Source organism: Anopheles nili, chromosome 3 (genome assembly GCF_943737925.1).
Source record: "Anopheles nili chromosome 3, idAnoNiliSN_F5_01, whole genome shotgun sequence".
Classification (NCBI taxonomy): Eukaryota; Metazoa; Arthropoda; class Insecta; order Diptera; family Culicidae; genus Anopheles; species Anopheles nili.
In genome coordinates this window covers 14,326,533-14,354,126 of record NC_071292.1, presented here as the reverse complement: position 1 = coordinate 14,354,126, position 27,594 = coordinate 14,326,533, and the positions used below count along the sequence as shown (strand labels likewise).

The 27,594-nt window shown below is 52.4% G+C and overlaps 4 protein-coding genes across 4 annotated transcripts; 2 read left to right on the top strand and 2 right to left on the bottom strand.

Annotated features, from left to right (window-relative positions):
• Positions 1-2,440: 2,440 nt before the first annotated feature.
• LOC128723740 (uncharacterized) lies at positions 2,441-3,143 on the bottom strand. The gene is made up of 2 exons (XM_053817506.1): positions 3,096-3,143; positions 2,441-3,034 (listed from the first exon to the last, which is right to left on the bottom strand). Exons 1-2 carry the CDS (start codon positions 3,141-3,143, stop codon positions 2,441-2,443), a joined length of 642 nt encoding a protein of 213 aa, XP_053673481.1.
• A 1,978-nt stretch (positions 3,144-5,121) lies between these two features.
• On the top strand, positions 5,122-6,646 carry LOC128723739 (uncharacterized). The gene is made up of 2 exons (XM_053817505.1): positions 5,122-6,384; positions 6,452-6,646. The coding sequence occupies exons 1-2, from the start codon at positions 5,122-5,124 to the stop codon at positions 6,644-6,646; spliced, it is 1,458 nt and encodes a 485-aa protein (XP_053673480.1).
• Positions 6,647-7,604: 958 nt separating this feature from the next.
• On the top strand, positions 7,605-27,521 carry LOC128723738 (serine-rich adhesin for platelets). Its single transcript, XM_053817504.1, has 14 exons — positions 7,605-7,781; positions 11,077-11,394; positions 12,286-12,527; positions 14,380-14,483; positions 14,525-14,660; positions 15,008-15,181; positions 16,162-17,798; positions 18,371-19,339; positions 19,603-19,731; positions 19,794-20,542; positions 20,608-20,830; positions 20,926-21,366; positions 21,452-21,590; positions 27,391-27,521. Exons 1-14 carry the CDS (start codon positions 7,605-7,607, stop codon positions 27,413-27,415), a joined length of 5,463 nt encoding a protein of 1,820 aa, XP_053673479.1. The 3' UTR covers positions 27,416-27,521.
• LOC128726770 (carotenoid isomerooxygenase) lies at positions 23,022-25,850 on the bottom strand. The gene is made up of 4 exons (XM_053820595.1): positions 25,362-25,850; positions 24,928-25,253; positions 24,718-24,864; positions 23,022-24,660 (listed from the first exon to the last, which is right to left on the bottom strand). Exons 1-4 carry the CDS (start codon positions 25,740-25,742, stop codon positions 23,235-23,237), a joined length of 2,280 nt encoding a protein of 759 aa, XP_053676570.1. The 5' UTR covers positions 25,743-25,850; the 3' UTR covers positions 23,022-23,234.
• Positions 27,522-27,594: the final 73 nt, after the last annotated feature.

Here is a 27,594-nt window from a genome sequence, read left to right as displayed (position 1 = left end):
CGATGGAGTATTAATAGCATGCTCGCTTGACAGCTCCGGGATCAATTAACACCTCTCGCCGGTTTTGCATATGCAAATTTGAGGTTCGCGAAACATTTCACAGCAAACGAAGGAGAACGCCACGTTTCGTTTGGTTCGCAAAACATAGATCGGGCTTGCGGGATCGATGAACGATTGATCTTCTGACCCCCGGGTGGCTTGTCGACATGTCTGTAAACGACTGCCGAATAAAGAGTGATTTAAATGGCATGGCAAAAACCTTACTTTGACAACCGTAGAATGAAACTGTCAGATTGTGAATCGAAGATAGTCACGTGATAAAATCCTGAAAATGTTTTTGAAACAAATCTATTTCGAGTTTCATATCTATTCTATTGACCAATTCTTTTGAGCTCGCTTTTCTCCGCTACCCTCAGTTCATTCGTGCGATCATTTTCGGTAGCCTGTATCTTCGCATTTGAAAATGTTAATGACCAAATCGTGCGCATCGGCGATCAGCTTGTACTTGCTGAAAGCCACGCACGATTTGAGCCGCTGGAGGCTGGCGCTCGCTTCGTACGGCACGATCTGCAGCACCATGTCGAACTTCTCCTTCGTCAGCTTAGCCAGTGTGTTGAGGAACCTTCCGAGCTAGGGTGATACAGAGGGCAATAAGTTCAGCAAATGAAGCTACTTCAAACTCCCGTTGTCACTCACCGTATCGACGCAGCCATCACAAGAACCCGGGCACGTGTGGTTCTCAAAGCAGGTGTTCAAATTTTCAAACAGCTCGTCAACGTTAAACATCACCATCTCCACCAGGTCCGTGATTAGCCGATTGGTAGCGTACATTCGATTCAGCTCCAGCGCGTAACACTCACCAACATCGTAGTAGTTATGTACCGCCAGATCGACGACTTGTTTCGCGTACTTCTCGTAGCAGTACGACGCATACGGACCACTGGCAACGAGCACCTGCACCAAGCTTCTCATCACCGGGCAGATGCGATCACCGTACACATCTCCCAAGTCGTCGTCGAACGTTTTCGACTTTGCGATGTAGTTTTCCACGGTTTGTTGAAGCAGGACGATTTTTTCTTCGACTGATGCAAACGAAAACGTACTGCTGTACGATTCCAGCGCACCCTTTAGATTCGTCTTGAAGGTCGTGGCGGCTTGCAAGGTTGGCAGAAGGTCACTGAATGCCGTTTGCTGGTCATTGTACACCGGCTCAACGTTCGTGATCACATCGATCGTCTCTTGCCTGAGCGTCCTGAAGTTTCCGTTGAAGTTGACCACCTCCACGCGAGCTTGCTGCAGAGCCTCCTCGATGGCACCCTTCGCCGTGGAGATGTACGTGTCAGCTTGGTCGATCTGCGCGAGCGGGTTATGCACGGAGTATAAGATTGGTGAGAAAGCGTTTGGCAGCAGCACTATCACGTTTAGCAGCTTGTTAATCAGCCGCGGTGAGATGAAGTGACGTATAGTCTCAGCAGGCACTGAGAAGCCGATGCCACCGACGGAGGTTTGCGCGTTTTGAGCCATCGGTTTAATCATACGCAGGAGCTCCTCCAGCGAAACCATAATTTGGGCAATGTAGTTGAAGTTGTCGATCAGCATGTTGGTTATGAACAGTTTACCGCGCACTTGCAGCTTCGGCAACTCCTGCGTTAACTCCGTTCGGATCAATGTCAGCACGTTGTCGATAGCCGTTAGAGCAGATTGGTACGAGAACTCGACGAAACCTGAGCTGTCAGCAGCCAGGTACGAGACACTCTCCGCCATGGCAGTACCGGTGTCGGTGATCTTCTGCGCGATCGTATACAGCGTATCCCGTTCATCGTACAGCGGCTGGTACTGCGAACCGAGCTCGATCTTGTACTCGAGATTGCTGATGGTAAGCGTAGTTAGACTGATGCTTGAGACTACTTCTGTTTTACCCACGACGTCTCCTTTTATTCCGAAATCCGGACGGGCGGCGACATTCTGAACGTGAAGCGATGGAAACGATAGAGAATGTATCGAAGAAGCGCCAAGGTGGAATGGTAGGTCTTGCCTGGACGATGCACAGCAATGCGAGCGCCACCGCTCGGGTGTTCCTCATCTTCGGACGAATTATTTATGCACCACGAATTCTTCACACGTTCTTACTGTGAAAAAGGACTACTCAGCATGCGTGTTGACGAAATGCAACTAAATCTGCTAGAGCAAATCCGACGACTCAGCGCAAGTGCTGGACGAAAGCTCAGCTGTCTAAACAGGGCTGCGATAGCCTCGTTCTGAATTTTGCATACTTGAAATAGGTGCTCGTTGGGAAGACGACTTATTTTTGACACCTGTCCAAATACCCATCCATATCAAAACATGACCTTAATGTGATGGAGGTATTTATGCCACGATTTTATTAAACATCCTTTGCACTTCTCCGTGATGACTCGTGTTCTATCGACCATGGGGTGAGTTACATCACAGCTGGTAGTCCCGTTCCGATTTCGTTAAGAGCACTCAACACATTAAACACTATCGTTGGGGATACAAACTTCCTCACAAGAGCCGTCGTAACAACCCCACTACCGGCTGCATTCTTGGCTTTCTCGATGGCAACCTGCAAGCTTGCGAGAGCCTTTGATAGGTTCTGCAACCCACCACTAATGCCACGGAATGCGTCTATGAATTGCCGGGCAAGATATGGACCTAGCCTGCTGGTGAGAGTGTTTAACTCCGTACTTAGTCCACCATTAAGCAGTGCGTTTGATGCCGTCAGAGCTCGAGTGACACGAGCAAATGCGTCCACTATGGGACCGGTGTCGTCGTTTGCCAGTGTCACGATGGTTCCCATCAAATCCACGCCCGATCGGGACAGCTTCGACGCAATAGACGTGATGGTGTCGCGTACCAGAATGAGCAGGGTGACGCCGGACTGAATGGGCAAGGAAGTCTTGTCGAGCGCACTGAACGATCGTGCCAAAGCAGTGGCACGGTCGGCGATCTTCCCGCTGTTTGCTACATCTTGCGCAATTCCAAAATCAGGACGTGGCAATCCGAGAACGAACGTCTGTAGCACAGATGATCAAAGAGAGATAATTTTTTTCACGTATTTTGCACGGAATACTGACATTCACTGCTAGCAGTATGATTACAATGCGACGTGTGGAGATGTTCATTTTCACAGTTTTGGTGTATTAACAATTACGGTTATCGGTAACCTAAACGAGGAGAGACTAACGGATAGCACAGCTGCTAGCGTTGAAAAAAGAGATGAGAGCAATGAGATGAGATTGGAATTAAAGCATGTAAAAACATTTGTGCAAACAACATGTTTTTCCCGATAATTCTGTTGAGTAGATTTTGTAGGCCGTCTTTGGAGTAATGAGACCCAAGATTCGTGCAACATCTTTTGCAAGCAGTGAACAATATAAAAATTGTTTGCAAATTATTCTTCACTTAGATAATGTGATCATAACAGAAGCTTATAAAGTAACTTATCTGAAACTGCAAAAAAAACTAAATAATTCTATAAAAACTTCCCAATCAATACTGGACGTTAACGTTCAGGCCTTTGGTAGATTCTAAAGTGTATGCACAGGTTGGCTTAAAATGTAGATTGGATCATGTTACGTTTTGGAAGCGTTTACTGGCTCCTGCAAAAACGAGGCCCGAAGCCAGCAAAAAACCTATCAACTGAATATACATCGTTACCAAATATTTGAGCTTCGTTTTCGCAACGGTTGCAATAGAGATTTTTTTATAGTACATTTTGAAGGATGTTTGAAAGATTCTCTTGTGACGCTGCTACCCTTTAAGTGGGATTGATAAAAAGTAATAAACGTCAATATTCTCGTGTTTTACCATATGTAATGAAGCTGACAAGAAGCCATAAGAACAGTAGATGGTAACATTTCAAGTTTCCGTGGACACCATCAAAGGCTATGACTATCCGCAGCTGTTTAACATCCTTCCAAAATCAAAAACCCATGAATTCCTCGCCATTGCCATGTTCGAATAAGGTCAAATGACTGATGCACTGAGCGCGTTTTACATCATCTCGTTCGGAGCGTGTCTCGATACGTCGATAAAGCCATCTCCACGTCAGATCGTAGCCCGGTGATATTTGCTCCTATTTGGAAGCGGAGCAATAAACCCCCGAACGCTTCGTTCTAACTAGCGACCCACCCAGCATGGTCTCTCAATCTGCGGGCGTGTGAGCATAAAAAAGAAATAGCATCGTTTTTTATTCCTTCCTCCGGATGGGGCACCAATATTTTAGCCAAACAAATGACGCACCGAAGGTCTGTGGTGGCGTAGTCTCGGCTACGGATGACATCAGAACATCTCACCCAGCCGGGTCTTAGAATGGTGCTGGCGGGTAGACACCGTAAGGGAATGTTCTCTCTCTCTCTCTTTTTCGCTCTCAAAAACGCTCTCGATCGCGTGATCTTGCGCGATCTTTGGTGTCTTTTTTGGTCCCAACGCAGCGGGAATCCGTCGTGGTCTCGTTTCGTTTCCGCTTCAAGTTGACATTTTGAGACCTGCGAGGTTTGGTTCTCAGCTCTTTCGGAGCGTGTGTACCGTGTGGGACACCGCTCGATCACCGGTGGGAGCGATGACTTCTACTCACTGATCCTCCCCCGAAAATTGTAGCAAATACCCGGTCCTTGTGGATGTCGAACGATCATCGCGTGCATAATCGAAATAGGTCACCGATCGGTAATGGGCCAGCGTTCTAGCGGTGGATTTTTGTGCTTTTTCGATTTCCACCGAGCTTCGGAAATTTCGTGTTACTTTCTGATTTTTTGTTGTTGTTGAAATCGCTTCACGTTTCGTTGCTTCTCTCAAACCGAGCATCTTGGAGATCTTTGGCCATTGGATGCCTTCTTTCTCTCGGTTTCTCTATCTCGCCTGTTCTTCACCAGAACATGGAGAAAGTCGGCCACATGCCAGATCGCGACCGATCGTCCCCAAGCGCCATGAGTGAGAGTTGTAAAAGTACCGTTTGATGTGAACGGGAGATCGCACCCTACGCGATCGAGGCAGCATCTTTGAGGGTGAGAAGTTTTGGGCCTCCATCACCGCCAGGTCCGTGCTCAGTCGGGTGTGATTTTTGGTGTCGGAAAGTCCTGTGGATCAAAACTTCTGTGTACGATGATCGGTTCGTTGGTGGTGTTGATCTTTGGAAGCTGCTTTTTTGGCGCGTGTGCTGCTGGTGATTTCGGGTTGCCCTACAACGTGCCCGGCTTTGAGAGTAGCTTCCGGAACACCATTGGAACCGGAATAGTGGCCATCGTGAAGGCAAATGCTACCCTAGCGAAGTACGATGTGGCACTCGATCGTAGTGGAACCACTGGTGTGTTGTACGGTGTTGCGAACAATCTAACATCGCCGCTGAATAAGCTACTTGGCCACGTGGCAGCTTCATTTGGTGTGAATGGAACGGACTCCCGAAAAGCGTTGTTTGAAGAATTGCAAGCCACAGTGGCGCCGACCACAGCCGCATTGAAGCTGGCCGCCGGAAGAGTCCGCTCACTCGAAGGTGCTGTGCGATCAAATCTGATCACAACACTCACCGCCAACTTGAGCACAATCGAGACGGAAGTTGGAACACTAGGACGCAATTGGATTCCATTTGCCGAAGCTCTACAGACGACCGACTCGCCAGAATCCACATACAGTGCGAAGAACATCTCCAGTCTGATCACTCCCAACATGGTGCAATCACTCACCACACCCGTGCAGCTGATCAACGCAGCTCTCCGGGACATTTCGGATGTGTTTGGAACGGTGGCGAAGGATCGTACTGCTGCCATTGGGCACGAAACAGCCACAAATGCGAGCGTTCAGAACGCGTACCTTGACCTAACCGGCAGCGTGGCAATCGTGGCTCGAACACTTTCTGAAGCCGCCCGTCAGATGGAGCAACAGAGCAACGGAACAGTGCGCCAGGTGCGTGACAGCTACGCCACGCTGCTCGGTCGGCTCGAGGATACATCGCAGGTGACACGCGTCAACGGTTTTCTCGAGATGCTAGAAACGCAAGGTCAATCACACAACCGGCGTATGAACGAGCTTTTGGGTGAGCTAGCTGCTAACTATACGCGAGCGGTTGAAGTCGCTAAGGATGCGATTGGTGACCGACTGTCAGCTGCAACAGCCGCCATGGTGGACGAGGCCACTATCAGTGAGAGTTCGTACGCGGATCGATGCCTGCAGCGTTATGTGGCTGACTTCCGGCAGATGTCGTATGCACCGACACGGTTGTCGTCCTGCTATCAGGTGGATGCACGCACCGTCACGTACTTCTCGACGGCCAACACGGCTTTCCTTGAACAACTACGTTACGGAGCCGTGTACGCTAACCAGGCATTGTCCGTGTGCCAGAGTCAGAGTTCAGCCAACTGCACTGCTGTGGTATGTATGCCAGAGACTGAAGTTTAAAATCAGAATGAATCCTTCTTATACCTTCGTTTTTTTACAGTACCTAGACCCGCTGGAAAGTGTAGCCGAGCGGAACCAGCTGCGATTGGGCTTATTCATTGGCTTTTTGCGGGAGGAAATGGCCACACTTACCGAAAGATACGGCGTTTGCATGCGTGCCATCCAGGCGGACATCGGGCAACTCGTGGAAGCGACGAATCAGAAGTTTAGAAACTGCTTCCAGACTGGCAAATAGAAATGGACGAATAAAGTGCATGGATTTAAGCATTTTTCCGAGTTTTCTTTTTATAGAGGTGTGGGAGTATTTCATTTCCGGAGCTCTATTGTTTTCAGCGAGAGTTTGGAAAAGATAAAGCCTTTTTTGGGGTAGCGATCGCGATCGTACTCTAACTACGCTCTCAGAGAGATATTCAAACACCACTTTTACAACACTTGGTGGTCGGGAACCGTATTAATGATGGCTCATTAGTGACACACAAAATAGCAGGTGCAAGGGAGAAATTGAGTCGTTGGGAGATCTCACGAAACAATTCGTTAATTAAACCCTGCGTCCGATGGTTTCAGTTGCATCTCGGGTTAGAAAACCTAATATTGATCACTAAACCGGGAAACATGATGGCGGCGACGGCATTGAACTTGCGTGTCAAGTGCGGTTGGTTTTGCGCGAACAAACGTGTTCCTTATGGGTTTGTCGCACGAAACGAAAGACTCCTTGCATCCGAACGAGCGTACAAGCGACGAACCCGTTTCCAGCGACTGTTCTGTGACTGTTTTCGCTCTGGCCCGGGACCCTTTTATGGTGCTGGCCTGGAGGAGGTACCTCGGGAGCGCCCTTCCTCTCTCTCCGCCCCCCTCCCCCCACCGCCTCACGAGTTCGTTGGCACGGGGATGGCCCGCAGATTGCCGATAAATGCCACCGCGATAGGAGATCACACAGCCGGATCCCTTTTCTTTTGGCCTCATTTTGTTTTTAGTGTTTTTTTTTTCAAGCTGTCGTTGTTGCTGATGGTTCTGGTTTGAACACCAGGCCATTCCACTCCATCCTTTACCCCCGTTCGCTGACCATTCGTTCTGTTTCTTCCTTTTTCAGAACCGACGGAACCTCGCCCGCAGTCGTCTTATCGCTCCCTCTGTATCCCGCCGGTCTCTGAGACGCACCGCTGAATTGAACCAGGACCCAAACCGACCTGAGCATGGAAGTAGCTGCGATGGTGACGGGAGGTGGACCGGGTACGGCGGCGGCCACGAGGACCCCATTCCAGCGCGAGGTTCGCGAGTGGCAGCATGTCGATCCAAATACGGGCGCCCTGCTGACGGGCCGTCTCGAAGCGGACCGTTGGGTGAACGGACCTCTCAACAGCTATGGCAAGGTAGGATATGGAGGCTTCCCCCATTTTCTCGGTAGCATCTTTTCGCACCTCACTTAACGGATTTTCACGAAGGAGCGGCTGGGTTGGGGTTAGAGCGAGGTGAAGTCGACGACATGAATTCAGCATTCCGGTACGACACCCTTTAGTCGGTGGGATGTCCTGGGGTATGTGTCGCAGCCTGCGGCGTTGTTGGCGTTGATGGATTGGTCCAGTTTTTTCCTCTGGCGTTGCTGCCCAAGAATGGGCTCGATGAAAATGGAGTTAAATGGGGTTGCGCGAGGTTTGGAAAGCTCCCAAGCAATGAAGGAGTCAGAGCACTGAACCAACAACCGTAAACCTGCTTGCGCTGCAAGAAGATCGCAGAAACTCGCTAAAGTAGGCTTAGAACGAGCCGCTTTTCTCAGCGAATGTTTTGGGAAATTGCAAAAAGAACACCAAACTACAACTGCGCGAACTCGGTGTCGTGATTCGTGCCATTAATCAACCAACCAAGCGGCGTTTCCCGCTGACAGGAAGAAAGTGTGGCAAAATGCCATGACGATAAATGTGCTGCGCCCGAGGAAACGAACCGACGGGCTCGAAAAGCGTCCATTCCACGCAAATTATGGCGTAAAACGTTTACTTCAACGCCAACGGTGCGCTGAAACAATTGGCCAGCCCGTCGAAAGAGAAAGTCTTAAGCACTCTCAGCTCAGCCGGAAAGTGCAACAGCCCCTCTTTGGAAGCGAACCCTCGCCGAGTTTACGACGGATCGCTTTGCAAAGTGTTGTATTAAGCTGGCAACATGATGTTCTAGTTTTTTTTCTGGCTCCTGCCTGCTGCCACTTTGCCTCGTCTGGGCCCGGTTGTGGTTGTGCTCTGTTGTCGGTTCACAGACCACAAACAACGCCGGTAGGCAAATGAAGTGCCAGCGAAGCGGATCGCTACGAGCAACGAGAAAGACAGAGTGCGAGAGAGCACGCTGGTGAGTGAGCGAGATAAAAAGACACGCCGCTAGTGGGACCCCACGGCATCTGTAATGAACTTGCCCTTTTTTCACCAGAACAATAGGCGTGTAGTTGGAGTGTGTCTTCCATGCATTCACCCCGGGGGTCTCTTCCATTTGGTCGCGGCCACGATCGCGATTTCGATACTGCGCACTTCACCGAGTACACCTTCTCGCGCGGTGGTGGTCCCCAAAAATGGACGCCTACCATCGCCAGGCCATCGATCGAAACGGGGCGATCTCTCATTTGCCTACAATTGCCGTTCCGTCGCCTGCGATCGTCGCGAGTGGAAAATAAGCCCGCGAAAAACGCTATCGATCGGTTTGCCTGCAGATCGTCCCTCCTTTTTTGGAAAGAACACACCAATAGACTTTCCCAGGGACATGGGGCGTCTGAAGATCGCACTCGACTCCACGTCTAGCGCCTGGCAAAACCATGGAACCGGTAATGGGTGCTTCGGATCGACAATGCGAGACGCGAGTAGTTGCAATTTATGACGGAACCTCGCGCCGGACGGCAAATGAACCATTAAGGTCGTCTGGTGCGGCTGCATGTGATACATTGTTGGAAGTCATGTGTGTCTCCTGTCTTCCGGAGGAGTGCGCGATGCTGCCCAACCAGGCAATGAACTCCACCTTGAGGTGCTGCGGATTCGAAGCGGCTCATTGTAGTCTCGAGGTGCACGATCGAGGAGTTCTTTTCGCTCGCCTATCCTACGGTCGTGCGGTAAAACTCGCTTCATCTTCCGCTGGTAGAGGGAAGTATCAGTTTTATTCCACTTACATTTATAGCGATTTTATGGCATCCGCTTTTACGGTTCCCTGGCACAATGGCACTTCTAATTCTTCCCGATGGTCCTCGCTGAGTCCTCGCTGGCTCGGTGACCTTTCTGGTGGTGATCTCGTGTTCAACAAATAATGAAATCTGCCAACGGGTCTCATAACCGCACGTAAAATAGCCTCGCACGCAAACACACCCGAGTAGCAAGTGACGCTAAAAAAATCAACCCCGGAAGCAAGCTGGAGCGTTTGCTGCATAAGCCTCATAATGAGCGGTTATGTTCTGCAAACTCGCACCGTCGTATCGCGCTTACAACAGGCCGGCTGTGTATGAGACGCAAAAAAAGGGCTCCACCGGGGTGGATTGCGGTGATTACAGCACGAGGAAGTGATCATCACTCGTTCGAACACGTCTGGAGCACTGGCTAACAGCTGGTGGTATGGTATCGACGTGAAATTACGCGCTTCCTAGCCTCGATTGGGAGCTTGCTAAGGGTACTTTCGACGAATGCGTGACAATGTTGTGGCTCGAGGGTCTCTACGATCGGTAAGGCGCGTGAAACACCGAAGGACGTCATGGTGGGAGTCTATTTAAAGCATCACTTGCCGTGTCGCGCCGTAATGAATGTGTAATCGATTGGTGACCAGCAAGGGCCTGTCCGAGTTGAGGCGTGGACGTAAAACACCTCGATGGGCACTTTTGCGTTAGGTGCGGTTGTTCATGCGCACGCCCGCGAAAATCACGCACCCCCTTCAGGGGGTGCCACAGTAATTAATTAAGCTACTTGGGCGCGTGTCAGGGTGCTGCCAATTAAGCGTAAACCACACGAATCCGATCCGATAAACGGTCGCTGGACGATAAATACACTAGTTGGTTTATTTTCTCCACCTTCACGAATACTGGATGGGAGTTCGGTTTTGTAAAGGGTGACATTTTCTTGCTGGCTCCTGTGTGAAAGCCTTTATGCAGGCGCCCATTTTGTCGTGCTTAACGCTGAGGAAAGCCTCAAGAAGGCTGGGCAATTTACGCTGCACCGTGTCGCCATGATGCAGGTGTCGCGACGGACCCGGATTGATTTGTGCTCCAATTTTCAACGCTTTGCTCGGTCCTTTGGCAGGTGTATTGAAGTTGCAGCTGGCTTACGTCCGAATTGATCGCATTCGACACGGTGTTAAATGGATTATTAACTCCAAAATTGCATCATTCAGCAGGGGGCCTTCAAATTTTGCGCGCCATTGCAAGTGTCCGGTGAGATCGCTGGTGGCGCCATCTAGTTGTCAACCGTGTCAACTAGCACACGAAACAAACGAACGTCGGTCGCGATGTGGTTGACCTTCGAACGCTCGAACCAAGGGAATTCAACCCGCGGAAGTGGTTACTCAGAAATGTCGTCCTTTCCACCCACCTCCCTTCATGAACCTACCCACCCATCCAACCCTCTCGAGTGCATTCATACGCGTCCCATTCACAGGTGCAAGTGCGGCTTCTCAACGTTGTTTCGTTCTCATTCTTTCCCCGGCGTTTTGCAGATGGTCTCACAAAACCTGTCCACCCCAGACGGTACGCAGCACACGCAGCGGAAGCAGATGGAAATCCTGCAGGCTCGCACAGCCGCCGGTTCACTGCAGGTGGTACGCGCACAAACCGTCCAAACGACCTCGTCCCGATGGTCCTCGTCGATGTTGCACTCGGAAGTGTCGGGAAGCGTTGGCGCCACCGGTGGTACTGGCGTCCCACAGCAACACCAGCACACCACGAACGGCTTCTCCAGCCATCATCTACTCGCGCCCTTCCAGCGAGCCCTAACCTCAGGAGGCAGCAGTAACACCAACGGCAGCAGACTGCTGGTAAGTTGGAATGCACCCGTCGTCCATCTTGTTTGCGCTGGCGATCTCGAGTGCGTCGACTCAAGCGCTCATTCATGCACGATCGCGTGCCAATGTGCGCTTGGAAATTGGTAAATATTTTCCGTAATCAAGCTGGCGGAAACGATCTATCCGCGCCCTGTGTCTTGGCAAAAACCCGGCTCAAGTACGGGACAACATTCCACGCTCGTAGCACGCCAAGAAGACCACGTTGCGCGTGTTGCATCCTCGAGGAGCGTTCTTCGAGGCACATGGCGACTGAAACATGGCGACAGACGAGAAACCATTAATCCGATACAATCAGCTAATCGTCGGCATCGTGCGCGCGATTGACATTCATTTGTCGCGCAGATCAAAAAACCTCCCGACTCGCTGGATGGGCTTTTCGGGGGGATTGTCCGGTGTTTTTTTCTCAACGCTCCACGACGCCGTGGTGCCCACGCGGGCTCTCGAAATGTAGGAACCCGAAACGACAATACCTACTCAGGCCGCCGGCATTGACATTTGCCCCAAGATGGGCAGACTAGGTTCCCGGTGCGCACGCAAGCTGGACACCAAATATTTGCCCCGTCTCGTTGCGCGCCCACGTGCAAACAATTTCACTGCAACCATGGTGTTGGGAAGGTGGAATTGTTCTCCTCTAACTCTTGGCGAGCGGGGCTGGGGAATAAATTCAAACAAAAAAATTGGATCGCAATTCCCTGCCGACTGAGCAAGCTTGAGAGGACCTTGAGAGGCGGCTTGGAATTATTGCTGGGAATTGTTTCTTTTTTCTTGCCGTGTTTTAGATCATAATTCTCTGCCCCACAGTCCATCGAAGGATGTCAATTAATTCGCGAAACCACCATAAACACTGATGATCTTGTTTTGCAGGCAAATTCCGGCAGATCAAACGCCATCAACCCACTGCCCGATGCATCGCCCGGAGCGACATTCCTGAGCTCACCGAAATCGCCTTTTGGGCGGTTTTCCAGCACCAATCAATCCGCGGTGTTGCAAACCGGCAGCTACTCGACCACCAGCACCACTGGTGGGCCATCATCACGATATGGACGACTGCAGGACGAGCGGCCCACCTACCAGCCAGCGCATTCCGTTGCAGCCGAACCAGAAAGGTAAGCTCTTCTTTCTCTGATCTACCGATCGCTTGATCGGTGATTTCTATTTTCACAAGAAGCCAATCGCCCGTCGGGAACTCGAAAGAAGAGTGGGCTATAATGGTGTCGTTTATTGGTTTACGACCCGGACTCGCTTTCGATCGGTGAGACAACGAATCATGAAGAGAGCATTGCCAAATTCCACCGCATCGGGAATGTGGGTCCTCGCTGTTTGCTAGTTTATCGATGGTCCGGTTTCCTTTTTCTATTTGGCATACATCAACCGCGCTTGTCGAGCGTAACAATGGGCCTATTAAAAACCGGCGGCGAGGTAAGAGAAATTATCTCAAACGACGTGCCATAACGGCTGGGCCAGTATGATAATGTAGTTCCTGCTCTAGATTCGGCCACTTTGGAACAGCAGGAGTGTCTCACCTCTACTTGGGTGGAACTCTTAACCCAGGGAGAAATAAATTCTCGAAAAACAGGCCGACAGGAATCTGGTTGTCGCTACCACACGCCATAAATCAGGCACCTCACAAAAGTGAACGGCACAAGCTTGACGTGCGGTTCTTCTGCAGGAGAACTATCCGCCAGGTGGAGGGCTAGCAGGGCCAGACTGGGTCCTGCAATCCGGACGCAAGAATGTAGGCGATAGGATATAGCTCGCGGATCGAAGCCAGCACAAATGCCATCACCACCGGCCAGTCGAACACACAACGTTCGTTATGTCATCGAGTACACCTACGGAATATCGGTCCGAGGCCGGGTTGGGCCCACGGATCTCGCCGCTGGTTGTGGCTGTAAAAATCCGCACACTTCCAACGCGAGCTTTCATGCCATTCCCGGGCTACGAATTTCGCTCAGCTTATCCGTTGCAATTACTGCGGGGTTTGGCTGGCGAAATGGGCCCCAAAATGGCGCTCATAAAACTACCCTCCTTTCGAACCACGACACCAGGTTTGTCTCACAGCCGATAAAGGGGCACGAGAAGAAGCAGGCAAAAAAGAAATACGAGCCCGAATGAAGGAAAGCGTGAGACATCGAAAGCGAGTAAATTGCGTTACACTTCATTAAAATACAATAAACGTACGCCGGGATCGCGCCTCGGCCGGGTGTTTGGCTTGTTTCCGATTCCGGTGCTGCTGCCGGGTTTGGTTAATGGCCGGTGTTTTGCTATAAAGAGCGCTAAATGCCGCGGTACGCCTTTTGGCTGGCGGGAATCCCTAAGTTTATGAGGTCTTCCACCCACACGCAAGTGGACAAGTTGTGTGGTTCTGTCCACCCGCGGCAGACTCGGTGGCGAGGCCCAAAAACCTGCGTGACAGCTGTTCGGAATATTCAAATTTAAGCGCGTGGTTGGGGCGCGTTTTTTTCTTCACGTTATTTCACCGAATTCCAAACTACACGCCCCCAAATCGAGGACATCCATGTGGGAAACCCTACAAAAGCTGACCGTGAGGGCCTCTCGAGGGCCGAATGGGTCGTAGGTCCGCAAGGTTCGATCTCTGGACAGGTCCGCAGACAGGCCGTAGGCAGACGAGACCGTGGTTGTAATAAAACAGTGACATCTTCGGATGGTGATTCTGTTTTTGTTTTTCACTCTACGCTTCGATTAGAGCGTTGAATTCTCGATCGGGATCCAAGAGAACCGAGTCTATTGAAGTGCCCATTCGAGCAGCGATCGATCGCGGGTTTCTGTGGTGGTTTGGCCCACACGCACGCGATCTTTCGTACCATTCTGCGTGATTCACCGCTCGCAGATGACGCCGACAAGCGTTCGACGACTTCCATTCGGCGTGTTCGTCATCGAAACCGACCCAAGGTACGTGGGTTTTCGGGCGCGTTTGGGCCAAACCCGTCGGCACAGAATCTGCGACTCCTCGCAAAAGTGCCTGAATCCTGCGCGCCCGTCATTCCGTGAATGTCGATCGTCCGATCAACAGTCGACCGTGCTCGAAGTGACACTCGATCGTGTGCGTTGTTATTGTTTCTTGCCGCAACTCGGGAGCCAGCTGTCATTCAACTCGCATACTCCGATCGACACTCGTCCGGCAGAAGGGCGATTTCTGCCCCGGATTGTAGTGGTGCTTTCTTTCGGAAATTCGAGCAGTTCGAGCAGCGATCGTCAACAGAGGGTGCAGGAAAAAGGTGAGCAGCGATACGCGGACCCACATTAAACGGTCGTAAAATCGAATTATCATAAATCCCGCGAGTGCGAGTCAGCGATCGTTGCAGGCGATGCGTGCGTGGGTTTAAGCGCGTCAACGTCGAAGGAGTGGTTGCAATTGCATCGTCACGCAAGCCCCAGCGGAGTGTCAACCTTTTTGTCCACCCACGGCCAATGCGAAACCAGCAAAGTGTGAAGGAAAAACAATTAAAATTTCCCACCACCGTTTGCAGCAAACTTTTAATTACCTCTCCTCTCGACTTCTCTCATGTGTCTCGTGTTTATTTTTTTACTTTTTGGTTGATTTCCGGTTTCCTGTTCGGAGTAGCAGCAACAGCATCAACGGCAGCAATTCGCTCGCCCGCGGCAAGAGCATCTCGATCGAGGACCTTTCGACCGAGCGTGACGAGAGCAACTTCGATGACGACGTCGAGCCCACGCAGTGGAAGCGGGTGAGCAAAATACGGCGATCATTACAGTTCCCAAGGAAAACCACCCCAAGGTAAGTCCTGTCCCGTGGGGGAGGAGGGTTAATGAAACGAGTAGGCAAAAAGAAAAAAAGAAAGAGGCAAGGAAAAAGAACAACACGAAACAAGGAGCGGGGTTGTAGGCGAATGCCGTAACGTCGGTGGAGGATCGATCATTTCTGGTATTGGCGCGTGGCTTGAGCTCTTGTGCTCTTATTACAGTTGCTTTCGTTTTGGAAATCGGTCGGTGGGTTTTTCACTCTCCAAAGCCTCTCGCGAAACCGGAACCGGCTCCGGTGTGGCCAATTCACGGTAGCTTGACTCACCGCAGTGGGTGATTTCATCGTGGGGTTGATTTTTTTACGCGCTTCTGCTCAGCTTCATGAACTTCATTACAGCGAGTAATGAAATTTGGCTAATAGCGAACGATTGCAGCTGCATCGGGCCGCGTTGATGGAGCGTCCGGGTAGAACGCTAAAAATACCGCACCACGTGATGACGATGGTTTTATCCACTTGAAATTCAAATCAGCCAGAACGTGGTCGTCCGGGGACGGGGCGAACCCGACGGCCCTGGAGCCCCTCACATGATGTATGATTCAATCGACGAACGGCTTGATCGAAGTGGCTCAGCAAACCTGGCTCGCTGCTGATGAGGCAAGAGCTGAAGAAGGCTAGAGCGGGCTGTTGTTGGCTGCAGCATTTGCACGTCGTTAAATCTAGCGAGTTATAGACCCGTGCCGGACGAGGTGTACCGAGCCTACGTCAGCGGGAGTTCAACGCCGTGCGTAGGATGTCCAGTTTGTACTGGGCCTGGGGCAGAAGTTGATCGTATTGCGTGCAAAATCGGCGACCTTTCTCGATTAGCACGCCTTCGTTGGGTTTGATAGGCCACATTGATCGCGGTGGCTAGCAATGCGACGGTTAGGATTGTTTCGTTTGCTCTTCTTCCTTCATCCCGAACCTTTTTTTGACGATTTTTCTCCATCTCTTTTGACTCAAACGACGATCCACAGAACCAACACCCGACCGGTTGATTTGCCGGAAAACTCCGTGAGTGTGTCACGCATCTGTCAGGAGCTAGAGAACGGTCGCCGTCTCAACACGGCCATGCGCAACAATCACATCGACTTCGTGGCGTTGGACAACATCCTGAAGAGCGTCACGGATCAGCCACCGTGTGCCAGTCCGACGACTTCGCCGGTTGTGAAACCATCCGACTCATCCCCAAAGTCCCCACCGAGAGCGTCCTTTCTGACGGCGGAATCACTGCGTGAGATTCGTGGCCGCTTGCGTCGACTTAGCAACGAATCGCTCTACCGGGACGATATGAGTCCTGCCGATGAAACAGCTGGCGATCGGCGCGGTAGTGCCGATGGGGGAGTCACCATTACTGAGGTTGAAACGAGACTTGGTCAGCTTGAGACAGGAGACATGTCACCATCAGATGCTACGACCTATCGGAGTCACAGTCTGCAGGCGAACAAAAAGCCTGGCCAGGAGACAGGATCTTCCGCGTTTACACCTGAGGATTGGCACTCGCGCAGGAAGTCGTACGGGTTCGAAAGGATGAGTCAGCAACCGCTTGGAAGTGGGTTTGCGATGGCCAAAATGGACTCCTCGACGGACAGTGGCATTGGCCGATCGTCTGATCTTTGTTCGAGCTGGTCAAGTGCTGCCACCGATGGTGCTGGGTCGTATCAACGAGCTACGATCGTTACGTTAGGTGAGCGATCTCCACTCAAGGAGAAACCTCCGGTTACACCGGCTACCAACGCGGCTATGGTGATCAAAATCACGAGCAAACCTTCGGAGGATACGTTCGCTTCTCCAGCGGAACAGGACGAACCGGGTGAACCGAAGCGACACTCGATCGCGGTCGATGAGACGAGTTACGTGCGGGATAGCTTGCGTACGATGTTCGAACGGAAGTCGTCAGTGAACGTGAACGGATTCAGCCACACGTTTATCGACGAACTGAGCCGTAATAAGAAGCGCGTTGAGTTCTGTAAAACGGAAGTCCACTTTACGGCTGACTCCGGGCGTGTCAACATCGTCGAAACGGATGAGAAACCTCCACCAACGCACAACTTCCGGCGGCGTCGTCGATCTTCCGGTGGTGCATCTTATTTGGGCTCGAGTCTTGAAGACGAATCGGAAAGCGCTCGAGTGAAGCAACAGCAACAAGATGGAACGTCTTCCACAGTAGGTTCAGAGCTCGCTGTTGAACAGGACACGCCTGCGATTGTGACGACAACGATCGGGATTAGTCGACCAGAACCGACACCACGGAAGTACGTTCCTTCGACGTCCCTAGCGGCGAGTGCAAGTGTTTCAGGAACAACGGTGTCGGATGAAAGCGATGGTCACTCGACGGACGAGATTTCGCTGCGCAGTATCCTGAAGAACAAACCTGTCAAACCGAAACCGTACGTGCTGGGTGAGAACCTTGACAGTAATGAAGCGTTGTGGGGCGTTAAGCTACGTCCGGTGGCCGTGTCAGGTGAATCCGGAGCGAAACTGACCCCGGCTGAGGTGGGCCACGAATCGAAGAGTTCGTCGCCTATCGCGCCTGGAAGTTACTCGACGAAAGTGAACCTCACGCAACCGGCGTTGAGTGCGAGTTCCTGGGTTAGTGGCAACAACACTGCAGGTACGTGTCAGTGCATTTTGACGTTTAGAGAGTGGCGCTTTCGGTGCTTAATCCTAACCCCCAATTGTTTGAGTTGATCATGCTAACACTTTAGAAGGGACCATACCCTGTATGAGATGATTCTGAGCACATAAATACGATAAGGATGCGGAAAAACAGGACCAATATTTGACCATCCTAATGTCCTGATTGTCATTCATACTAGAGCTAGCTAGCTTGCTAAAATGAGGTTAATTTGTAGATTTAAAGCGAGGAACGAGGATCTTTTATTTGGCTGTTCGTGAAGATGGCTGCACCTGCATTTGTTTGAGCCCTATCTTAGCTCTACTTTCCATTTTCTTTTCTCTCTCTCTCTCTTTCTTCCCTTTACGGTACCACCCGACGCACGGGTAATGCTCTCTGACCCTTTGAATACTTCTGCCCGTTGCCCACTGTACATTGCCATACATCATACGCTCAACGCAACGCCCAACAACGCGTCCTTCTAACACCTTACGATGCACATCCTCAAACACGCACACACACACACGCGTCCCTCATTAATGCACCGCAAACATCCGCCAACCCGGTAGTGGAGAAAGCGATCCTCAACGGTTCCAGCAACCTAAGTGAATCGGCCGCATCGAAGTCCACGACAAAGATCCTGATCGACATGACATCGGCTGGGGAGGACCTTAAGTCACCGGCTGCTCCACTCGGTGATGAGCTAAAGTCCACCTCGCTGATCATGCGCACAATGCGCGCTGCTACAAAGCTTGACGAAGCGCTCAAGAGTCTGCAAGCATTTCGACGGGATTCACTTGGCGAAAACGGACCCGTAGCTGGGTATCACCGAGCTGTCGCAGAATCGGTGTCCTCGGATTCCCCAAAAACTCGCCGCCATTCGGCGTTCTGCCAGCTGAACGGTGGAAGCATCACCAACAGCAGCACCAGCAGCACGATCAGCAGCCAATCGATCGCGAAATCGAGCAGTGCAAGCAGTATTCACGCGGACTACCCCAAACTGAGGGTGTCCTATCCTAAGTATGCGTCCTCACTCGATGGAGATGCCCAGGAGCGTGGAGTGAGTGGATCTCGATACGCATCCGGAACATCTGGGAGTTCACTGGCACCGGCAGTGAGACGAATCCCGACGAGTGAATCACGCCTGTCGGACTTTGAGGCATACATCAGCAAGAACTCGGTGCGTCGCTCGAGTACGGCTGACGACGTAGAACGGTTGATTAGCAGACCAGTTGCGGCTCCACGACTCAAGAAGCTCGGTTCGACCGTTTTGAGTCAGCAGTTGTCGCAACTGCGCCGGTTGTATGACGCCGCAGACCTAGACGATAGCGATAGTGACAGTGCCAAGGCTGATGAGGAAGTTAAGCTGTACCTTGGGAGCTTAGCCGACGCCAGTACGTCCTCATCATCGTCCTTCGGACCAGCCACCGAGCTATCCGGCAGCTGGAGCCGTCTTAAGGCGAAACGCAACATACGCAAGTTCAGTGGCAGCTCTGCGGTGGCACAGGATACGTCCTGTTCGGTGAACTCCTCCGCAGGTAAGTGGAGGATCGGGTTAGGGTAACACGCACACCAGCACTCATCAGCCAGCACCAGGTTTGACGCTTGCGGACGTTGTACATGTGTTTGGTTTTTTCTCCTAATTTTCCTTGAGTTTTTTCTCCTACACTACACCCGGTACACCTTTACGCACCCTCGTATCGGACACGAGATCGATTGCGCCCTGAACACTAATCAACTGCTGGAATCAAGGGTTCCTGGCCGTGTGAATAATACGTGCCTGTTTGCTGTTTGCTTTCAGAGTTCGAGATAGTGAAACCGTCGGCGCTAATTAGCCGTCAGACGGTGAAACCTTCCGCGGTGATGTCGATCGAGCTGAAGAGCCCCACGCCAGCAAGGAAAACAGGCTCCTCATACACCTCTAGTCCAGGTAGAAAGGATATGCGATCGATTCTAGAGCCTACCGCTAAATACTGTTCAAATATATTGCAGATCCACCCGCAACGAAAGCGACAACGACATCGAACGATGAATCGACGACAACTGCCCATCGGGCGCCATCTCCCAAATTTCGTAGGCACATCCCGGCCAAGGACACTGGTGGCCCACGTGGCACTGAGGAACGAGCCTCGCTCCGGCTGTCATCAGGCGCGCGTCAATTGCGCGATCACGAACTGTCATTTTTCGGCGTGAACCCGAACAAGCAGCAGTCGGCCGGTTCGACGGCTCGTCCGGTCGGTAAACCACCTGCGACGACCTCAACGACCTTCCAGCGATCAGCCACACTGACGTCCTCCTTCATCAGACGGTCTGGTGCGACCGAAACCACCGGAAAGTCCTCTAGCTGGCAGTTGACAAACGATAAGCCGGATTTGCTGCGCCACGGCCAACCGGAAGTGGGTGTTGAGCTGAAACCGCAGCCAACACAAACGCAAGTTCCATCTGGCAGCGTTCGAACACCGACAGCCAGTGTCCTGCCGAGTGTTAGCGTGACCAGCAGCAGTAGTAGTGTGACGACCTCAACGCTTTCTTCCGGCGATGGTCCACACTACGAGAATTTGTCCGTTTTCGCACCGAAACCGAAAGCGGCCGTTCGTTCCAGCCCATCAGAGGTGAAGGTGAGTGAGACGTTGACATCAGGACATGGAAGTTCCGCATCTCCGTACGACCGCAGTAAGGACCTCGAGCGGGACGAGCGTATTCTGGAGGAGCTGACGCGAGCCGCCGATGAGATCCTGAACGTAAGTGGCGCTGTTACTGCACTCGGTGTGAATGTGTTTAAATGAGTCGTTACTGTCTCCCGCAGGTGGTGAACAATATGTCGAATGGCGAAAGCATGGAGAGTATCCTGAGCGAGCTGAACGAAGGCGGTGATGGAAAACACCGGAGACTCTCGAATGGCGGCTGCACACTCGGCACGATCCGGGAGTGCGCGACTACGAACAAGATCATGAAATCGCGTGGCGTTCAGGTGTCGAAGAACTTCGACGACAGCCTCAAACGTCACCAGCAGCGTCACCCCACGAGAGGTTAGTGAGTGATAAAGAGAGCTAAAGAGAGAGAGAGAGAGAGAGAGAGAGGAGTGTTTTCAAACCTCGTGTCCTTGCATGTTTCGTCCTTGCAGTATCGTCAGCTTCATCGAACGAGAGCATCTCCCGTCGATCGGAGGGATCGTTCACAAGAAGCGTATCCTTGCGGGGTCCTGCGAGTGGCTCCGTAGCGCCCCCTGGTGACAGTCTCTCATCTCGCACACCTGGCAGTGGTTCCAGCCGTCGAAGCCGAGCTCCGTTGGCCGAATCCCGCCGACTCGTGCGAATGTGTAGCAAGGAAAAGCTTCAATCGAATGCCAGCTCGTCGGAGGATCTTCCCAACAGTGGCGTCACGGAGCCACCACGTAGACCACGCCGGACACGCTACCACTCGAAGGACTCAAAGGACGTAACGAGCGTAACGAGCAACGGACAGACGAGTGGCAGACTCGAGCAACGCGTTACAGGATCCTCCACGAGATCGTACCGAAGCGAACGATCGAACGGATCAACCAAAGCCACCAGTTCTCGGCTGGGTAAGTTGAAGAATCCTTTCGAGAGAATCCTTCGATCGTTCGACACCATCACGGGCGTTAGTAACACGCTCTACTCCTATTCCAGGGCAGAGTGTCGTCTCGAACGGACATAACACCACCGTACACCCGCTCCACGCCGCGTCCTGTCCCTCCTCACGCGGTCTCAAGCAGTCAACCGCAAACGGGCACCATCACGCCCAGCTGGCGTCCTCCACCACCACAACGTACGTATTGCAATCGCATCCGCTGGTACCACCGCGTCGGCGCAAACGCCACCAGCAGCCTCAGCAACCCTCGAAGGCGAAAGTGGCCCGCCGAGTCGTACGCCGGCACTCGTCACGCGTGTCACGCCACACACCACGTGGTGCCACGCGTCGACGCCAACGCCTTGCGCAATGCATCTGCTCTTAGGCCAGGACCTAAAGGGGTTGTTTTTTTTCTGCCATGGCCATGGCCACAACTGCTTCATGTGTGCTTCTCGTTCCCACCACCACCACCACCACCACCACCATCACCACCATGACCACCCCCTCCGCCGGCTGCTTTGCGTATGTGTGCTTGCGTGCGTGTTTGCGTAACAACGTGGGGGTGATGTCGCGCGATAGGTGAATTTTCGCAATTTATCGATTCTACTAGCCCTCGCACGAAATGCTTCCGAGCTAGCGTACTAAAATTGGGACTGAGGTTTGTACCGATAACACCGCTAACTGGTTGGGTCGCGATGGAAGCGTGAACTACTGTTCCCTGTTCCCATCGTGCTTGTCTGGGCGCTTGAATGGCTGCTTGTGACATGGAACTGGTCCAGAACAAGGAACGACTGTACCGAATGAATCGTGTTTATGCGCTTCCTTGCTCTGTGCCGTTCTGTTCCCTGTCGCAAGTACCAACTGGCTCTTTTGGCTCGCGTTCGCATATGCTTTTCCTAACCTCAACACAACAAAGTAACACCATCGATCAGGGCTACCCAGGCTACCTGTTCTACCGCTAATCTCGATCGCCCAACGAACGCCCCACATCGTCCAGCTGGACTTTGGTGCATCCGCCGTCAGCGGCGCCATCACGAGTACCACGAGTTTCAACTCTAACCTCTTCTCTGCACGGGCCAACGCCACGATCAGGCACCGGCAGATAGGAGTACCTTCTGGCGCCTGCATCGGAACCGGGTCACCGGAGAACCCTCTGCCATGCGCTTATCAAACCGAGGCTGCATCCAGCAGCGCTATCGCAAGTGCACTCGCGAAAGTGAATCGCGTAAGAAAAATCCCCACACACTGGAAGGGTTATCGCGGCCCTTCCGACCAGCGGAACGCACACAGTCAGACGACGCGTTTGCGTGACGTTTCGACACGGAGACGATTGCTTGCAAATTGATTTCGCACTCACGCCAGCCGTAGGGTCTCGATTCGTGCCGCAATCAATTGTCCGGAACTGCGAGCGATCGCACGTGGTCTGACAGTGATCATAACGCATGATCGCAATCAAAGGTCTCCCGGTCGTCGATCGCCGGAAGTGCGAATGAGTAACGCTCCCTTGGATTCGGTGCAAAATTGTGGCACAATGTTGGAAGGATGTTGCTCGTATGTGGCCTTTCGGAGGCGGACTTTGGGTCGACGCCCTAGATAAGATGATGAGAGCGGTTACGAATTCAGCGAAAACGGGGCCTTGGCTTTATTTCCAAACAACGTTTGCTGATTGCGGTTCTGGCTTGTGTTAACATCTGATAACGAGCTTAATAACAGTAACAGGTAGCACAGCGTTTTTAACAACAACTCCGCGGACTGTTTGGTTCTCAACATCCGGGTATCTCTCCAAAACGTGACACACACGGGTTCCGGTCACTTCCGGGAACATCCGCAAGGACCGGAAAGTCATTTGGCAGAGGGCTGAAACCATCCATGCAGACACTTTGGTACCGGTCCGGGTGTGACGAACTCGCACCGACCCAACTCCGTGAAGGTGATCGCGTCCAGGACGAGCAGCCCCGCACGGTTCTCCTCCTCACGACCCCACACCATCGCCGCAAGGACGACACCATCGTCCTCAGATTTCGGCTCCGGTGCTGGCACGAAGATCGGTTCGCTTGGGTACACGTTCGCTTCACACCACGTGAGGCGGCTTTTCGACACCACATCCACCTTGATGAGGGTTCCCGGGTTACTTGCGTCCACGTCTGAGCTGATGGCGTAGAAGTACCGATATGCTCGTCCCAGATGCCGTTCGTAGTAAATGCGTGGTGTCTCGCAACCCAAATCACACAACAGCTCCGGTTTGCAGAAGACGGTCCGGTTTGGCATGGCGTAAGCCGTCGCTTTAGTGTCCGCGAGTCGCACGAGATTTCGCAGGACGAGTCCGTCCGATCCGGTGGTATCCTTGGGTGATTCCTGCCATACACCATCGGTGTCCTTCGGTGGTTCTGCTGCATCGAAAGATCCAAGACTTTGCCACATACCGGCCCAAGATGCACCGGCAGCTGCGGCTGCGTCCTGATCCCGCGAGGAGGTCCTTCGAAAGGCCGCCCGCTTGCCATTGCGTCCTGAAAACGCTTCACCGTACTCAAGCGGCAGAACGAACCGCAATGGTCGGCCACGGAACATCCGCGCGTAATCCGGATTATGCTGCATGTTTCGCATCGTATCGACGTACATGCAGTTCAGCATCGCCGGATCCTTATAGCAGCAGATGTCAAGCACGACATGGCCCTCTCGCTCGTACTGGTTGATGATGTGCAGATAGAAGAACGGTTCGGTGTGGTACGTGTGCCGCAGCTCGCCCGTATCCCGATCCAGCAGATAGATGTGTGTCTGCTGACGCTCAAACCACTTCAGAGCTGCCGCCATCGGTCGGTTTCTCAACTGCCCAACCACCATCGTCGGTACGGACACGCTTAACGGTTGCTCGACCACCACGAAAAAGTTCTCCGTAATGCCGAACGTGTGCATGTACCCTGGATGAAACTTCCAGCGTGCCGGCACGGATGCGACAATGCGCGCGTTCTCGAACATCCCAGGACCTTGCGGGAACTGAATGATGGTGTAAGCTGGACCTGTACGGGTGACTGAACAGCCGAGGTTGTACACCGTACCGTCTGACATGACGTGCGGATGCGAGGTGTGGTTCACGATCCCTACGTAGTCGGACACGTTCAAGGTCGCGCACGTGTCCAATGTCGTTGGATCGACTCGGTGGATGATGGGGCTTTCGGTGAATGCGAAAAATTCATCCCCAAACGGGTAGATCGAGATCATCGCGTTGTCGGAGTTGTTCGTGCCCGGTTTGTTGAACACGGCCGCTATCCTGCGCGTTTGGAGGGAAAATTAGTCAATGCCCTTTTGAAGGTCATCCGTGTCATACTTTTGAAAGATGGTCTGGCAAGGATCCGGCACTGCGCTGGTGCCGAACTCGGTCACAACGATCCGTTGGGCGGCGGTGTTCCGTTTGTAGGCGTCCGACTGTAGAAACCGGCATTGGTACGTAACCTTACCCGCCTCGATGTTGAACCTGTGAACGATGGAAATAGTTCAGGGGCTTTCGGGTTTTTTTTCTGGAGGATAGCTAACTAACCTATGCAACAGTGCTGAGCTGTCGAAAAGGTGGTTAAACATCATATCGCCCACCTTGAGACTTCCAGGACCATTCCGGAGTAGACTCCCGTTAAGCCACTCCGGTACCGTTCCCTGAACAATCCCCTCGATCGGTTCGACGATCTCATGCTCGCATGATCGCAACCACACGTTCACGTCGCAGTTCGGGTACATGTCCTTTTTGCCGTGGCCCTTCTGATCGTCTTGCACCGGTTCGTCCTCTTCCGATGCGTCGTCCTCCGGTGCGTCCTCGTCTGAGTTCGAAACCTCGGACTCGCTCGTCTCGATTGTTTCCTCCTGTTCGAGCTAGGAGAGGACAGAAAGCACGGATCAAGGATCAAACACCACTTGAAATTGAGACTCGAACACACAGACACACACGGAGAAAACGGGGACCTTAGATGGGAAGCACACCTGCGAGAACACGATCTGCTGGCTCTTGTCATCGAGCGCGTACACCACACGACCAGTAGTTGGCATCGGGTTCCAGGTAAAAACGGGTGTTGCTCGACCGCTAACTTCGAACTTGCTCGCCTCGGCTGGTAGATGTGGCAAGGACCACTTACGCGGTCTCGTCCCAGGAGACTCCTGTTCCATCGTCACATCAGCCGGTTCCGGTGGCACAGGACTCGTGGCCAGACTGCAGCTGCGTGTCGAACATGCCGAGTGTGGCGTAAAGCGACCGTTGATCTGCAGAAAGTCCATCGGAAGCAATCGCATAGGCTCAAACGGGCTCGCACAGGGTGACTCCGGGAAGTTGGTCTCCTCACAAAAGTCCTCCATCGTGTTGGCCATCCTAAGGACGGCGGGTTTGGGTGTGATTCCACCACCAATCACCGACTAACGGAGCTGGTTCTTAGCGTGTAGAGGTTTTATAGACCCAACTACTCGAAGATCCTTGCACCACGATGGCACTCCTTCTCGGGATGGCACTCCAAACGGCACTGACACAGAGCAATCCCCCAGGACACAATGGACCACCACCACGACGGACATGCGCCGTAGCTCGTCAACACCTGTTTGGCTTCCGTCTCTCGTTCTCGTGTCCTCTCGAACTGCCGTGGTAAATGGCCTTTCCTACGTGTGCTTCACCACGCCACGAGCTCCGTTGCTCACGTGTGACAAAATCAATCGAACTATGCAATCCATCGTCCCGGTTGCGTCACCGTGCCTAAAGTTAGCACTTTTGGGGCCACACGTAGACTTACCGAACGTCAAACGTCGAAACACGACGTGTGTAAAAGGACGACACTGTCGCGTCGGTGGCCGCTTGTCAATTGACCCTGGGACGGGTAGTTTTCGGTTGACGGTCATCGTGACCGACCTCGTGTTAATTCACGCCAATCATACACAATACGCGACCTTTCGCAAGGGGAATTCAACGTACTTAGGGGTTGTTTTATATGATCCCCTCATCCATCCCTCAACGGTGTCAACGTTTCGATGATCACAATTGTTCCAGGGCATCGGTGGATTAGCAACCGTACAAGCGCCAGCGGTGTGTGTTGTTTTTGCGTGTTCGTTCTGAGATGGCCACAACGAAACGTGTGTTCTGTTTTATTTTCTTTCTTTCATTGCTAAACCTACCCACAAGGTTTTTCCCGGGGGCCACACGTGACGCAGCAGGCGCACGTAAATCGTCCATTGCGGTGTTGCAGGAGCGTCGACGGAGACGTTATGCAACCGTTACAGCGCGAGAAACTCACAACGCGGGAAACTCACAAGAACCATCCGAGTTGGAACCGTTACACGCTTCACAAACAAAGCGGTTAGGTCAAATAGATCAAATCATTACATCAAATTACCATCACGCTCCGTACGAGATGCATTGGTGGAAAGCAAAACCCCTCCCAAAACTGCTCGATAGCGCCAGTTCCGAGAAGGGAATTCGTGGTGGAACCGATTAGCCATAATCAGCCCCGTAATCAGGCACATCTTGTGCCGGTGGATTGCGCTTATCACCTACAAACGCTTTCGCTGGGCGTTGTTGTAGTCTGCCACACTCGATCCACTAACTGCGCAGCTCACAAAACTGGTCGAAACCGCTCGAATCCGGATCGGTGGTTTCCCACCCCGGGGGTGCTGATGGCGATGGCGTCACAGGCTGAGTCGTTTCTTTTTTGTTTTATTTTTTGTTTTTTGCCTTCTCTCGAACGCCTCCATTTGCGTTCCTCAGCGAGGACTCCGATTGTCGTCAGTGCCGGGATAACGCGCGATGATCAGGATCCTTCCCCGTGCGAATGCGGGCTAATCTCTCGCTTAATGACGCGTTCACTACCAAAATAACAGTGTGCCGGTGTTCGCTTGCTTGACGTTTGATCGAATGCCGTGCTGGGGGTCGTACGAAATGAAAGCCAGAACAAAAAAAAACTCCAACTCCAAGCTACAGGTGACCGATGTTTCAAGCGCGTCTCTCATTTTCTTTCTCTGCGTTCGTCCGTAGGTCGTCGAAAAAACATCACCGATAACGCGGCGATCGGCAGCAAACATCCGATGCGGTGATAATGGCCGGAAAGGCTCCCCGAAACTCAGCGTAATCCGGAGCGAAGATGTGCAAATCAAATGGAACCACGCGAAGCCGAAAAGAGGACACCATTACGGCCACCGGATGCGAGTGAGCAGGCGATTTTGACGAACAACGACGAAC

What these genes read in the sequence shown, in the direction of transcription:
- LOC128726770 (XM_053820595.1), bottom strand. Translation starts at nt 25,742, where the DNA reads ATGGCCAACACGATGGAGGACTTTTGTGAGGAGACCAACTTCCCGGAG. An exon ending in AGCAGATCGTGTTCTCGCAG is followed by an intron (nt 25,254 to 25,361) that starts GTGTGCTTCCCA and finishes GTCCTCTCCTAG; the next exon opens with CTCGAACAGGAGGAAACAAT. An exon ending in AGCTCAGCACTGTTGCATAG is followed by an intron (nt 24,865 to 24,927) that starts GTTAGTTAGCTA and finishes CATCGTTCACAG; the next exon opens with GTTCAACATCGAGGCGGGTA.
- LOC128723739 (XM_053817505.1), top strand. Translation starts at nt 5,122, where the DNA reads ATGATCGGTTCGTTGGTGGTGTTGATCTTTGGAAGCTGCTTTTTTGGC. An exon ending in CAGCCAACTGCACTGCTGTG is followed by an intron (nt 6,385 to 6,451) that starts GTATGTATGCCA and finishes GTTTTTTTACAG; the next exon opens with TACCTAGACCCGCTGGAAAG.
- LOC128723738 (XM_053817504.1), top strand. Translation starts at nt 7,605, where the DNA reads ATGGAAGTAGCTGCGATGGTGACGGGAGGTGGACCGGGTACGGCGGCG. An exon ending in CTCTCAACAGCTATGGCAAG is followed by an intron (nt 7,782 to 11,076) that starts GTAGGATATGGA and finishes GGCGTTTTGCAG; the next exon opens with ATGGTCTCACAAAACCTGTC. An exon ending in AGCCACCAGTTCTCGGCTGG is followed by an intron (nt 21,367 to 21,451) that starts GTAAGTTGAAGA and finishes CTCCTATTCCAG; the next exon opens with GGCAGAGTGTCGTCTCGAAC.
- LOC128723740 (XM_053817506.1), bottom strand. Translation starts at nt 3,143, where the DNA reads ATGAACATCTCCACACGTCGCATTGTAATCATACTGCTAGCAGTGAAT. An exon ending in TCATACTGCTAGCAGTGAAT is followed by an intron (nt 3,035 to 3,095) that starts GTCAGTATTCCG and finishes TCTGTGCTACAG; the next exon opens with ACGTTCGTTCTCGGATTGCC.